This window comes from Lonchura striata, chromosome 1 (genome assembly GCF_050655825.1).
Source record: "Lonchura striata isolate lonStrDom1 chromosome 1, ASM5065582v1, whole genome shotgun sequence".
NCBI classification, from domain to species: domain Eukaryota; kingdom Metazoa; phylum Chordata; class Aves; order Passeriformes; family Estrildidae; genus Lonchura; species Lonchura striata.
This window is the reverse complement of record NC_140703.1, coordinates 81,543,287-81,557,418: the sequence shown is the minus strand read 5'-3', so window position 1 is coordinate 81,557,418 and position 14,132 is coordinate 81,543,287. Positions and strand designations below refer to the sequence as shown.

The window sequence follows — 14,132 nt, the reverse complement described above, 5'->3', positions numbered from 1 at the left end:
CCTATTTTCATTTCCAATAGCAGCTACTCACCTGCCTCAGGACCACTCATTTGCACTACTTGTAAAATCTGTCAGGTCAGTGGAATGCAAAGTTTACAATATCAACTTAATACAGTTAATATCTTAATACTAGTTCCCAAGTATAAATTAAGAAGTATCTTTTAACTATCACATTTCAGAGGAAAGAAGCTGGTGAGCATTTTAACGTGGAGACAAGTGTTTCCTATCCTTGGTGTCACTCCTAGAGACATGCAGCAGCCCACACATGGAGCAGCTGCTGTGACAAAAAAGGTTCATTTTTTTCACTTTGCCACTCTTCAGGAGAGCATTACCGAAATTCAGAAGCTTTTCACCCCAAAATGAAAATGCCTATAAATTGAGTTTAAAACCCACATTTCCTCTGCCTCTCCCACTTATTTCACCAGCCTTTACCCATTCATTAATTAGCCAGGGGTTATTTTCTAGCTTTATGACTTTCAAAGTAGCTTTAAAATTTTTCTGTTTTCCAATGGAATTGAATTTCTTTTGGCAGTATATTTGCAAAGAAGGAGAAGGGAGGGCAAAAGAGCAGCAAAGGAATAAATTCTCCAATCCTTGAAATGTGTAAGGAATATACATCTGGTTCGTCTTCAATACCTATGACATCCATCTGTTTTAAAATAATCAGCAGGATTTTCATTATTTTAATTTGTTTTCCATCCTCTTTCAGTCCATACAATATTTCCTATGGTTATGTCCTGCAATGAAGATGATGAGAAAGTTGTTTTTTCCTCAGGACTGACACTTCCCCACACTGTCTGTGACCCATAGCAGGGAGGGTACCCAGAGCTTCCCCAGCCAGATGCTAAGCAGGGCAAGGAAGACCTGACCTTTTCCTGGTAGTGGGAGCTTCATGAACTTTTCCCTGTGCTTGGGCTGCTGCCAAGTTGCCACACTCATTATTTATGTGCTCGTTTGCCCACAGTAAGTTGCTGGCTTGGTTCAGCTCCACTGACGTAAGGCAAACACAGGGAACAGTGTCGTCTGCAAAAACAGAACGAGAGTCTGGAGGAGCCAAGGAAGATTTGTATGCTTGGGGCTTCAAAGTCTAAGAGGGTTTTTGATTTTGTACTGCACATGTGGAAGACTTAAGTGTAACATGGTAAGTGTAAGTTCTTCGAGTGCTGCCTGGTAACGTTACTCTAAATAACCTGCAACCCGACTGGCTGGAGGGGAAAGTTATTCTTTTCAGGTGCACGCCTGTATAAAATACCTCTGGAGTGTGCATCTACCCACAGGAAACCTCCCACGCCTTCTGTCACATCAGGTACCCACACAGCTGCCCAGCTAACCTCCTCTGACGTGCCTTTGTGTTCCCTGCTAACTAACAACAGGAACACCTTTGTGTGAATTCTTGTATTTCAGGTCAGCTTTGTGAGCCAACAGAATCCAGCTCTCTGCTCTGTGTGGAGTGACGGTCACTGCGGTATTTGGGTGTGTTTACCTTGTAGCTTCAAACATGACATAGATTTACTACAGCGATATTCCTAAGGCTGACATCTCCTTTATTTCCTAGCATTTGTATTGTTGGTGTTTATTTTTTTAAATTTAGTGCATGGTAACATGAGAAAATTGCATGAGCTCCAAGAAACAGATGTTAATGTATGGTACAAGTATGGTTAAACTTGATCTTGAAAAGAACAGACTGCACTTGCAAAGAACAGACTGCACATGTGAGCAAATGAAACTGGCTTTTGCACAAGTATTTCAGCTAACACAGACTACACTGAGCAATTCTGTGCTGAGATGAAACACATTTCAGCAGAGTTGTGTTTACAGCTGAAGACTCAGTGACACAGCACTGCTCAATAACCTATTTTTTGGCCACGTAACTGGATATTAAAAGCTCTTTCTAAGGAATTGATTTCAGCAGTTTAAGAGGCACAAAGTTTATTATTATAGGGAATAAACTTTTACCTTAAGGTTTATCATCATCTTACAATTTGCCCCTAAGTGTTACCTTGTTAATCAAATAGAGAGAGTTTTGTGAATTATTCATTCTTCCTTCCTTATGTTCTGAAGAAATCTAATGTGATTTAATTTTGTTTTGTTCACAACAGCTTAAGACTATTCATGAAGTCAATATTGGCTTAAAAACTCGGAAAGAATTTAGATAATTATTTCCCAAAAAGACTAATTTGGAAAAAACCCTGGCTGCTAACATTCAGAAAGTGCCAACATTTTCTAAGGGAACAGATTTTGCTTGCAAAATTATCAAACCAAAATTCTTTTAGAGATATATAATTTTTAGTAAAGTATGGATCAGAAAAATGTCAAAACAGTGAGAAATATTACTTTTTGTAATTCTGTGAGCACAGCAGCAACTTGAACTAATACACATAGAGAATGCAATAATGCAAACACCACCTATTTGCAAACAGCCTCTCAATATTCACTTGTGCCTCTAGCCTTCAGGAAGAGTTTGTCATTTGAAATGACAAATAAAGCTGTGCATCATTAAGGCCAAAATACTAATATACTTGAATTCTTGAATTTACAAGACTAAAACTGTCCCATAGTTTGCAGCTAAAAAAAGACTACTTTTAACTCCTATGAAATATGTCATTGAATAATTATAGCAAGAGAATGAACATGCGGATATATACGTATATACACAGTCATATTTCTGTGTATAGCAAAAGCTACACCACTACGAGGTATTAGTATAACATCCAGAAGCTCCAGCCAAAAACCAGAGCCCAGTGTGTCAGGGGACATACAAACAGTGAGTGCAGAGTGTTTATCCCCCCAAATCACCACCTAGGAGCTCAGGCAACTTATGGACTTAAGGACCACACCAGCAGCAGGGTAACCACTGGTGTGGATTTTAGGCCTCCTGATCATTTTAATGAATTTAGTAAAACCAGCAGACTCCCATTTTAGAGGAACTCAAAGGACAAGTGAGGGAAAGCATAACAATTTTTATTTTGAAAATGTAACATAACATGTCTAATAGAGTTAGAGCTCAGTCTGAATGAGTGATAAATAGGGTATAGATATATATCAGGATCAGAGATACAAATTTATTTGCTGCAGGTACTTAATAGCTGATCAACAAATTTGTATTTCACTGCCACCCACAGCCAACTGAAATTTTGGCCTGTAAGAGCTTCCTTAAGCAAGGAAAAAAATACAGGGGGATCACTTTCCACCCAAACGGACAAATTAACAGTTTATTCATTCAACAAGCCTTGTGGTTTTATACATAGTAGAATACTGGACAAGGTAAAGTTTTCTCCTGCATGTTTAGTTTCAGGATTGGTTTTTATCTGAAATAGCACCAATCATGCTTCAAGAACCATACAAAAAAAAAAAAAAAAAAAAAAAAATCAAAACAAACACTCACCCCAAAACTCCCAAATATGAGAATGCAGTGCTCTGCAGGTTTCAACATAAAATGTTCAGAAGACTGTGTCTTCCAACTAATGTTTTCTGGCTGTAGCCATTTCCAGTTCTGACAGATTCTTCTCTTCTCATTATGTACCTTCCCAATTGCACAAGTCTGAAAATATTTTTCATAGACATTTCCTAAAACATTAAAACATGAGCAGATTTTATTCTAGCTTAAGACATGAAAAGGAGACATTGCTCAAATCCAGAAGCCTATTTTTGAGTAAATGAAAAAAACCATTGCTGTTGGAAGCAGGCACATTGTAACATGTGGAATGTGAACATCATGTCAGGGAATGCAGTGACTGCATCATTAATTTCAGTCTCTTACCTACCTTCTTCATACCTTAAATCACACACCATGGGGGAAAGACAGATCTTGTTACTAGCCAGATGGAGGTTCCTCTGAAGAAAAAACAAACAAACAAACAAACAAATACACAGAAATCGATTTAAAGCACTTTAAAACACTCTTTTCTGTTGCAGTACAAAATCACAGCCAAGACAGAGCAAATGCAGTGTTAGAGGTATTAGAACAGAAATCCTGTCCTTGTGAATAAACAGAGCAGCAATAAGGTATATATCAGGTATCAGTAGAATTGCAATGGTGTCAATATCATGTGCAAATTAAATCACTCACATAAGTCAGCAGTCACACTGCTCCTTAAAAAATACCTGCAGGCATTGCTAAACATCTTGGCCACTGCGAGATTTGCCCCTTCCAGTGAGGATATGTAAAACAGCCTCCTGTAGTATGATGCAACTCAAATGATACAACACTTTGTCTGCAGTGCCTGTGGCTGGAGAGAGCATATATGCAATCTCAAAAATGAACAGAGTGGATAAATGTTTTTATCATGGATAAAAACACAGCTCACTCCAGCCATCATGTTGTGTGGGAAAGGTGAACATGTACAGCCTCTGGCTCTGGCCAGAGTTATAAACCTTTTGCTCTTTACATATAGATGTGTTGTGTATATATTTATAGCTATATCTATTATATATCTATCTATATATCTATAATCTACATCTATATATTTTCACACACTTACAGATGTATGCATATACATACATGCTTCACTGAAGAAAATGCTAGTCAAGCAAGGAAATTCATTGACCTATGTCTCTCCAAACAAATCTATATTAATTTCTATTCCTGCTTTTATTGGTGCCAGCTGGTATCAATCAGTTCCTTCTAAGATTGGGTGCTGCCCTGTACCCTGGGGATGCACACAGAGAGTTATCCAAAAAGCCTTATGGATTCAATCTTCTCACTGCAATGATTTTCTGACTGCCCCATGCATAATCTGCAGTTGACTGCATTTCAGTAATTGGGTTAGCTGTTCAGCAGGAAAAGACAGGGAAGAGATGGCAACTCTGTGCAAGGAGACAAAATCAAGACCACTGACTGCAGCAAATTAAATAGTTTTATCTCTGGAATCGTAAGTCCCAAGTTTTTTGAAAATAGTAAATTAGACAGACAAGAAGTCACAGATATTAAGACAGTTATCTTCCTCAGCTATTGCTTCAACTTATAAGAGTAGCTCAGCTGACCAGGAGTATCAATTCAGTGACATAATTCTAAGCTTATGCATAAATGATTATAAAATAAACACAATGATAAAAATGATAAATGAGAGAAAATAAAAATTCTGACAGCATTACTACATTCCCAGAAATAATTCATACAGGCAGTGGAGTGGATATATCCCATCTCATCTTGTTCCTTCAGTTTCATCACTGAAAAAAACTCCAAAAGGCCACCAAAGGCTACCTTAACTACTCACTGTCTTTTTCCAGTCGTATTTCATATGAAGAGAGTGCCTGCAAGATTTTATAACATTATTTTTCCCCTTCTGTTTCAGCTCTTTTGCCATGATCTCTGCACAACAGCCACCATTCCCCAATAAAATTCAAAGAACAATGGACTGCCAGTCCGAGGAAGAAACCTGTGAAGACCAGTATGACCCTGAAAACTGCACTTGCAGCTCTGAGCATGCAGAATCTGACACAGGTTTAGTCCAATTTAAATACTGCAATTGCTATGGCATGCTAGCATATCATACTTTGATTTTGTCAGTCTTCAAATAGTAGATGTCATCATGCAACTTTTCCTTTGATATCCCATTTCCCCCATTGTTTGTTTATGTTTGAATATATTATCAGATTAAATATACAAGAAATACCCCTCTATCTCCATAATTAAGAAATATATTTAAAAAGGTCTCTGGATTTTATTTAGATATCTAAAGATTATTTCTCAATTACAATCTCTCACAAAAGAGATATGGCTATAATATAACCATTGATTGGGCTGGCACTGTTGAAGCCGTGTTACTACAGATTTCAACAGGCTAAACTGCTCCAACAGCTACAAAGGATTCCAGGCAGGCATCAGTTAAAATCCCTGTAGGCCTGAGCAAATTTCTCCCTTGCAGCTGATTCTACATATATCCTTGCAACAGAAGTTCAGTCATTCAGAATAGTGTCCTTGTTTTCAGTGAGATCAGATGGAACAGCCTCAGCACAGATCTGAAAAACATCAGCCATGAGCCTCCTTGCTATGATGAGACACCCTTAGGACAACTGTAGCACTGATTTGCTGAACTACATTGTGTATGCTAACATAAAAAGCATCTTACAACCCTCCTTCTGTGGAAGGATGCTTAAAAAACCACCTTAAAAAACAACTAAGAGTCAGGTTTTCTTCAATGTAGGATTTAAATCCTAAGTCCTTATATAAAAAGCAACTTGCTGTTATAGAGCTGCTGACCTTACAAATGAAATCTACAGCACAAACACCAAAATACAAGCTAACTTGGTCCTGAAAGTCTTCTAGAAATTATTAGCAGAGTTTTATATTTGAATTGGTAGCTTTTCCTAAAAGGCTCATTTCTATCTCTAAACTGCTCATGTGAATACCTAGAATGGCAGGAAATGACCATTGTTCCCTTCACTCCCCACCAGCCACCTGTCTGGTTTTGGACAACACTGGTCTTCACTGAAGGGGTGGTCAGGCATTGGAACAGGCTGCTCAGGGAAGTGGTAGAATCATCACCCAGAGAAATCCTCAAAATATGTGTAGATGTAGCATTTGGAGATGTTTTAGCCATGAACATGCTGGGTTGATTAATGGCTGGATTTAATGATCTTCCCCAACCTTAATGATTCTATGATTCAAGACCAATGTCCTCAGAGCTTTCCTAGCCCATGTGCCCACATACTGTTTTTGTAAAATACTTTTTACCCTTTAACAAGTTGCACATACACCATGAAATTTCAACTTTTCTCTCACAGGCTCACCAGTAACTCTTAAAATCCTGCAGAACTGGGTTCCTAGAGTTTCACACTACTTTGATAAAGAGCACTATACATATGCTGGTCACCAGATTGTTATTCAGGAATCCATAGAACACTTTGGAGCCGTGGTATGGCCAGGGGTAAGTACACGAGACCACATGCAGAAAGCTCATGTGACACAAGAGCAAACCAGGACAGCAGCACACCAATATTAAGGAAGCTTTCTTAGATGACACTTCTGACAATGGAAGTTTCCCTAGGCAGAATGAAGTCCTTCAGCAGAAAGCTCTGCCTTAGGGTAATTTGCCAGTTCATGCCAAAAGGACTATGGCACCAAATCATTTGTACATGGGATGTAGGGACTGAAAAAAAAATCAGTAAGGGAACTCAGGAAGAAACAGCTTACTTCAGGCTTCCAATCAGTCACTGCTGAGAAGTAAATAATCAGCAACACAAAAAGAAGGCTGAAAAACAAAACTGCAAGAGATTAAATAAATAAAGTACATTAAAATGACTAAATATCCTTCTTTTAAAGAAAAGGCTGGAAGAGTTTCATTACAGTATGGAAAATCATACTTGTAAGCACTTCTCCAGTCTCTGCTTCTCCTACTCTTAAAAACAGAGTTTCACACATACTAAGAAAACTGCCTTTGTGTGAAGAGTCAACTGACAAAGACAATAAAATCAGGATTTTAAAATTTTTCAGATCCACATTTATTTAAAAAGCTCACAAGAAAATGGCAGACAATTTCAAAACAATAGAGAGAGCATATGGGCGGGTGAAACAGGATCTTATTCTGAAATGTCAGATCATCAATTTGCACATTAATCAAGTGTCAGAATGCAGATGGTAAAACTCTCCAAGAAAATTGAGAGGTTGCACAAATTGGACCAGTGATTCATTAGCTGTCAGCTTTCCCAGAGCAGGTAGACAGTGTTGCATAATGAAAAGCACAAGAGTTAAAACAGTAACACAATCCTAAAGAAGAGAAGCAAAAAGGGGAAGACAGTTTCTTTGGCATCAGTTTATGTTGTTAATAAACAGCCCACTTATATTCTACTGACAAAATCTTTACAAAGGCCTGATAATATTTTCATACAGTGCTGTTTTGTTTTTTTCAAAGCTTATACTATTATCAATAAACAAGTGTCAAGTTTGTAAATAACTGATTTTCAGTATTTTCTTTGCTAAAAAAATTGAGACAAAAAAAAATTCAAAAATCTCTGCTGAAGCCTAAATTTACTTTATGATAGCGGTAGTATAGCATAACATTGATGATAATAAACCAGAACATTACTCCTACATATTGTTAAAACTCTGTTGTTATGACTGTATGGTTCACATCCTAACACTGACTATCCTTGTGGGTCCCTTTCAACTCAGCTCATTCTGTGATTCTGTCTTGAGCTGTCAAAGAGGACTCATGTAGAAGTGTGTAGGAAATCAGTATCACATAAAACTAAAAATAAACTGCTTTAGGTTTTTTCATATAAAAAAACAGGATACATCACAATTCTTCCCATCTTACATTTTTTTTTGTTATACCCTTCAGTGTTTCTCATTATACTAAAAAAACACAACACCCTTGTATAAAAACATCTAATGAATTTTTGTGCAACTTAGCTGTTACCCTCTTACAGATATGTGTTAACCATTTCAGGCACTGGCTTTATCTCAGTATCTGGAATCAAATCAAGAACAATTCAACCTCAAAGACAAAAAAGTTTTGGAAATTGGTGCTGGAACAGGTTTGCTTTCTATTGTGGCTTGTATCTTAGGTTAGTAATTTTTTATTTCCTTTTGAATTTCTAGTAAACGATGATCTAGCTCTGCCATTGTCACTTTAAGGCAATGAAACAACAGTTGAAGTAAACTTTGTCACTGTTCAGGTTTTTTTTGTTGCCGCTGTTTTTTTAAATGAAAAACAATGTAAAATACTATTTTGTTAACTAAATGACCCTAGTTTTGGGGGAGGGGGAGGCTGGACCAGTTACAGATAAAACTTTATACATGTTCAACTACATACCTATGAATTTTGCCCTGTCTCAAGTGAGAGAGGAAACAGCCCCAAGTTTTACAGGGGAGCTCAGATTTGGTATTAGGATTTTTTTTTATTTTACAGAAAGGGTGTTTAGGTAGTCTTGGAATAAGCTGGCCAGGGAGGTGGTGGAGTCACTGACTCTGGAAGCATCCAAGAGGTGTCTGGATGTGGGACTTGGGGATATGGTTTAGGGTCAATTATGGTAGTGCTGGGTTCATGGTTGGACAGATGATCTTGAAGGTCTCTTCAAACCTTAGTGATTCTGTGACTTGAAACAAACTCATGTTTTCTTTAGGAGCTCATGTTACAGCTACTGATTTGCCTGAAGTTCTTGAAAATCTCTCATATAATATTTCGAGAAATACACAGAACTTGAATATGCACAAGCCTGAAGTGAGAAAACTGGTGTGGGGAGAAGGCCTCAACGAAGACTTTCCTGTATCAACATACCATTATGATTTCGTACTGGCAACTGATGTTGTGTACCATCATGGAGCTCTAGACCCCCTGCTAGCAACAATGGTGTACTTTTGTAAGCCAGGAACAGTATTGCTATGGGCAAATAAATTCAGATTCAGTACAGACTACGAATTTTTGGAAAAAGTTTGCAATATATTTAACACAACCATTCTAGCAGAATTTCCAGACTCTAATGTCAAACTGCTTAAAGCCACAGTAAGAAAGAATTAAAACTATTACTGATTTTGATTTAGTGGCAGCACCTCACAGATTGGAATGCTTTCCAAGATTATGTTACACTGTTACACCTTCTGAGCATTTATGGTTGTAAAGTGGCATCTAAGTTTTGCATTGCAAGTATAAAAAAAACCAGCAAAAGATATAGCAGTTTATCTCTGGTTGATAAATATGACCTGTTCAAACTGACCAACTCCCGCTCCATTGAAGGAACAATGTTAGTAAGAAGGCTTTATCAAAAAGCATTGATCTTCTGGGCTGCACTGAACCTCTGCTGTTTGTAAGCTGCTTTCTTTCAGCAAGTTTTATTTAGGTACTCATCCAGAAACCAATGCAATTTTTAGCTTCAGTATTTTTATTAATTATAAAAATCTTTTAAAGTATCAGAGTGAACATGGTGGTATTTTGATCTCCAAGTTTGCACATTTATTCTGCTGTGTTATTAATAAACATCTATGTATAGCTTTACAATATCTGATCAATATGTAACTGTCTGGCACTTTTATACATGGATCAGCCTGTCCTGATACACAGCTTCACCAAGATTTCTGAGTTTGCCTGAAATCACTCCAAAATGATGAGTTTTGAAAATTTACAAGAGTACCTATGCATCAGCAATTCCAAGAAACAATGTAACCATTTGAGAGGTTGAATTTTTCTTAAAAACATTAAATGTAAACTCTTGCAAACAATACAGGTGTCCATTATTTTCATCTAATAAGTAAGATTTTAGCTACTCTTGAAGTAGCTTTAAGGCCTTCATACAATTGAAATTAAGATCAAACATGTTAAAATTCAGTGTACCATAAAAAATACAGAACTTTTACAGGTTCGCAGTTTAAAGTAACAATTCAGAACATAACATGCATGCAGTAATTCTTTCCAAACTAATTCCAAATCCTTGATGTTGGCAGTTCTGGCACATCCATTGCCAGCAATGGGATGCACAATAAGGAAACTCCCTGATGACAGGAGTTAGGTTAACAGGTATTAAGCCATACCCAGGTGCCTTTACTGATAAATACACACAATTTAATAATCAGCATTCAGTAACGAAAACATGCGCTCAAACAAAAAGTCAAACTTCTCTTTTCCTATCCTGTCCCATATAAAATCATTTTAATTTTACAATTGCTGATTCTCTAGAATACACAGTAATCAGGTGGATACATGACAGGAAGCCAGTTTGCAGTGAAAGTTGCACAATGAGTCCATCCAAGCAACTTCATTAGCTGAAGGAAAAAAAAGCACACATTAAAAAAGTTAGTCTTACTCTTTTTAACATCTAAATCTAAACAAACACTGCACTGATATGAACACTTTACTAAAAATGTCTATGGTCAGAAAGACAACAGATTGGAAATATGGTAAGCTTTGAATTCCTCAGTCCTGAAAATGGGACCCCATTCTATATGATCCACATTCTTTCAATGTAATGCACAAGAATTTAATCTTAAATCACTGTTTCAAATGAAAGCTGAGTCACAAAACCTGGACAAATTGAAAATATTACATTTAGTGCTTTCTAAAATGAGAAGAGTACAAAAAATTCCAGAAGATATATCTTACTTCTGAAAGCTTACACAGCACGAACGCAGTCCCATTATTTCAGCAAACACTCCTTACCTGAATGCAGTTTTTTAAGTTGTCCTTTGTTGGCTTTTCTTCTGCAAGTTTTGTGGCAAACTTGAGCCCTCTTCCATACATTTTATTTACCAATGCGTGCTTATAGGCAAAAGTCAAAACCTACAATACAAATTTAAAAAACCAAAGCAAATTAGGTATTTTAATATCTTACAAGATTGAACAAGTAAGATCAAATTCTGTTCAGGTAGCAGAAGTGATTAAATGTAAACATTTACATAAGATATTTGCAATATAACAGATGATTCACAGTAGTTGTCATAAACATGAACTTCCTAGAGACTATTTCTGACTTCACAAACATATTTGACTTCAGAACTTATGTAACATAGATGTCACTATTTTAATTTTTTGTCACATTTCTAGCTCCTTTGGATTTTCATTCTATATAGGCGACTGTAAGGTGTATTAGAAAGATAATTAAAGAATCACCAACCAGGCAGGTGTATTTTTGACCCAGAGAAGCAAAAACCAAATTGAGAACTTTAATTCCTAGGTAGTCACAAACTTACTGCAGAAACAAGTATGAATGTACACAGTGAATGATATATATACAGACAAAGACAGAGAAATGGACATAATTATAAACAAGCAATGAAGACAGGTAAGCATGAAGACAAGCTTCAGGTTTTAGGTCAGCTTCTCACTATTGGTAACTTTTAAGAAGAGATGATAAAAAAACTCCCTCTTGATAATACTATTTCTAAAAGCTCAGCTTACAATCCTTACCAGTGCAGCAGTTCATGTGAGCAAATGAATATGTCTGCCTAAGACCTAATGTATAATAAAATTGGTTCTTAACACCCGACTACTGATGGCGTTCAGGGTGTGGCAAGATGGTTTAACCATTTCACCAGCTGCAGCACTAAGGAATAGAACAATCAAGACACTTTAATATATTCCCTTTGGAACACTCACAGTAAAAACAAGGTATTTTTTACTGAAGAGTGATATAGCAGTAAAATTGGTGAATATGGTGGTGTGTCTGTTGTTGGCAATGTTTATGAAGTCTTTTATTAGAGCTTGCTATTCATTTCCCCTCATTCACTACAACATTTTTCCTCTGCTCTGACTCTACACTAAAGGTTGAAGATTTCCCACTTAAAATATCCCATTAAGAAAAGCTAACAGAAACCCTTCAAGGATGTTCAGAAACACGCTTTCCATTTGTCGTGGTTTGACACAGAAAAATAATTTTTCTGGAAGGAAGAGGTCAATTTGGATATTGACCAATTGAAGGTGGACACGCCTCTGAGAACACAGAGGGGTTAAAAGCAGAATTCCCAGGAGAACTCGCTCTCTTTGGTTCCGGTCAGCTGCAGTGCAGGACTCTCCCCTGCCCGGCCGTGGCCCATGGCCTGACTAAGCTAGGCCCAAGGGTGGAGGGACTGGAACCCCCTGCAGATGGAAGGGTGGAGAAATCTGGGATGTCTCCATTCCCCCCCCCCAGTTTCTCTCCTGAGAGGGAGAGAGAAAGAGACAGCAGCCGTTTGTCAGTAATTCCACCGTGGGGAAGGAGAAGAGCGGGGGGTGGGGGGGGCCGCAAGGTGCCCAGTCGCATGGGAGCTGCCAGAGTCTGGGCATCGAGCCATCCTGGGAGTTCAGACTTTTAACCCTTCCTTGAGAAATGAAAGCTTTGTGAAATTTCCTTTCCCCTCCTCGGTTTGAAAGAGAGGAAGAGGGACACTTTGGAACCTGGGATGTTAGAAGGAGAAATTCTAGGTGGGAGGGGGACAAGGAGTGGCTTTTAGCTGGACTTTTCTGTGTTGGCCACCAACTGAAACAATCTTCTCCTCCAAGAGGGACTGTGTTTTGGGAGGATGCCAGTGAACCAAGAGACCTGCTTCAGCTGGGAAAAGACAGAAGTGGAGTGAACAGAGAAAAAGTTAGGGGGTTTGTGGTGGTGCCCCCTGTCCTCAAAGAAGGAGAAGATCTCTGTTCTTGGACCCTTGGCCCCAGGGAAAAAATGCAAAAACGGGGGGGATTGTGGTCCCAAGAAAATGAAAAACTGAACTGCTGTTTTCTCCCCTCTTGGCAGGGCATCCTTGAAAGGAAAAATCCTAAAGGCAGTCTGACCATCCATGCATTGTGGTGAGAGCACTGTGCATGGAAAGGAGAAGGGTCACCATGGCAAACTTTTTCTCCGGGCAGTGCCATGTGTGACATGGAAATACAGGATGTGGAGCTGTGTTTCTTGGGGAGTCTGTGGCACAGGAGAGACTCTGTTCCCTCGATGGACTGAGCATCGGTTGTTTGAAGGGTGGAAACCTGATTGGGGTCCAGATTGTGTCTCACTGTGGTTTGTTGGAGTTGGGTGGTGGGAGGAGGAATGCTTTGCAAAGTTTTCATTTTGATCTTTGTGTGCTTTTTTCCCCCCTTTTTCCTTTCTTTTTTCCCCTTTTGTAGGAGTAGCTTAATAAAGTTTTTTTTCCTGTTATTAAGCTTGGGCCTGCTTTGTTCTGTTCTCGATTCCACTTCACAGCATTCAATGGAGAGGTTACATTTTCATGGGGGCACTGGCATTGTGCCAGTGTCAAACCATGACACCATTTCAGAAAAAAAATCAGTATTTCTCAAACACATAAACATCAGGGAATCAGAGATCTGAATCGTGAAAGGGGTAAAGAACCTGTCTAGTTTTAGAAGCCTGAACACTTCCACAATGTTAATCAATGCACAAGTCTTTGCAGGATCAATAAATAGTTAAAATATAAAAAAGAAATAAACTTAATAAGCAAGTCAAGGTGTAATTTTAAAGCTTCAAGATACTATGCCAAAGTATTCAAGAGTTGCTTATTCTTCTTCTATCTCCAAATACTTATTTTGCTGTTTTGAAATATTCACTTGGCTGTTGTAGCTTACAACACACACATATATGCAACAATGAGCATACAGCACCATTCACATATACAATTTTCCAAATATTGCTATTGGAAAAATACTCTGCATGCTGCATTCTCAATCCAATTATTTTGGATATTTTCCTAAAGCAAAACACATTAGCAAACGCTTCTGAGTAAC

The 14,132-nt window shown here is 38.0% G+C and overlaps 2 protein-coding genes across 5 annotated transcripts in view; one reads left to right on the top strand and one right to left on the bottom strand.

Annotated features, from left to right (window-relative positions):
* The first annotated feature begins 1,248 nt into the window (after positions 1-1,248).
* Positions 1,249-9,461, top strand: METTL21C (methyltransferase 21C, AARS1 lysine). The gene is made up of 5 exons (XM_085581850.1): positions 1,249-1,306; positions 5,295-5,443; positions 6,727-6,869; positions 8,391-8,508; positions 9,067-9,461. The coding sequence occupies exons 2-5, from the start codon at positions 5,305-5,307 to the stop codon at positions 9,459-9,461; spliced, it is 795 nt and encodes a 264-aa protein (XP_085437976.1). The 5' UTR covers positions 1,249-1,306; positions 5,295-5,304.
* Positions 7,414-14,132, bottom strand: part of TPP2 (tripeptidyl peptidase 2) — a 52,852-nt gene continuing 46,133 nt past the window's right edge. For 2 of the 4 annotated variants that reach the window (XM_021530235.4, XM_021530234.4), the window contains 2 exons: positions 11,094-11,213; positions 7,414-10,699 (listed from right to left, as the gene is read on the bottom strand). In XM_021530235.4, coding sequence (XP_021385910.2) covers positions 10,610-10,699; positions 11,094-11,213 — 210 coding nt within the window. In that variant the 3' untranslated portion in view covers positions 7,414-10,609. The remainder of the gene's footprint in view (positions 10,700-11,093; positions 11,214-14,132) is intronic. The other 2 variants (XR_014956007.1, XR_014956006.1) reach the window with 2 other exon arrangements.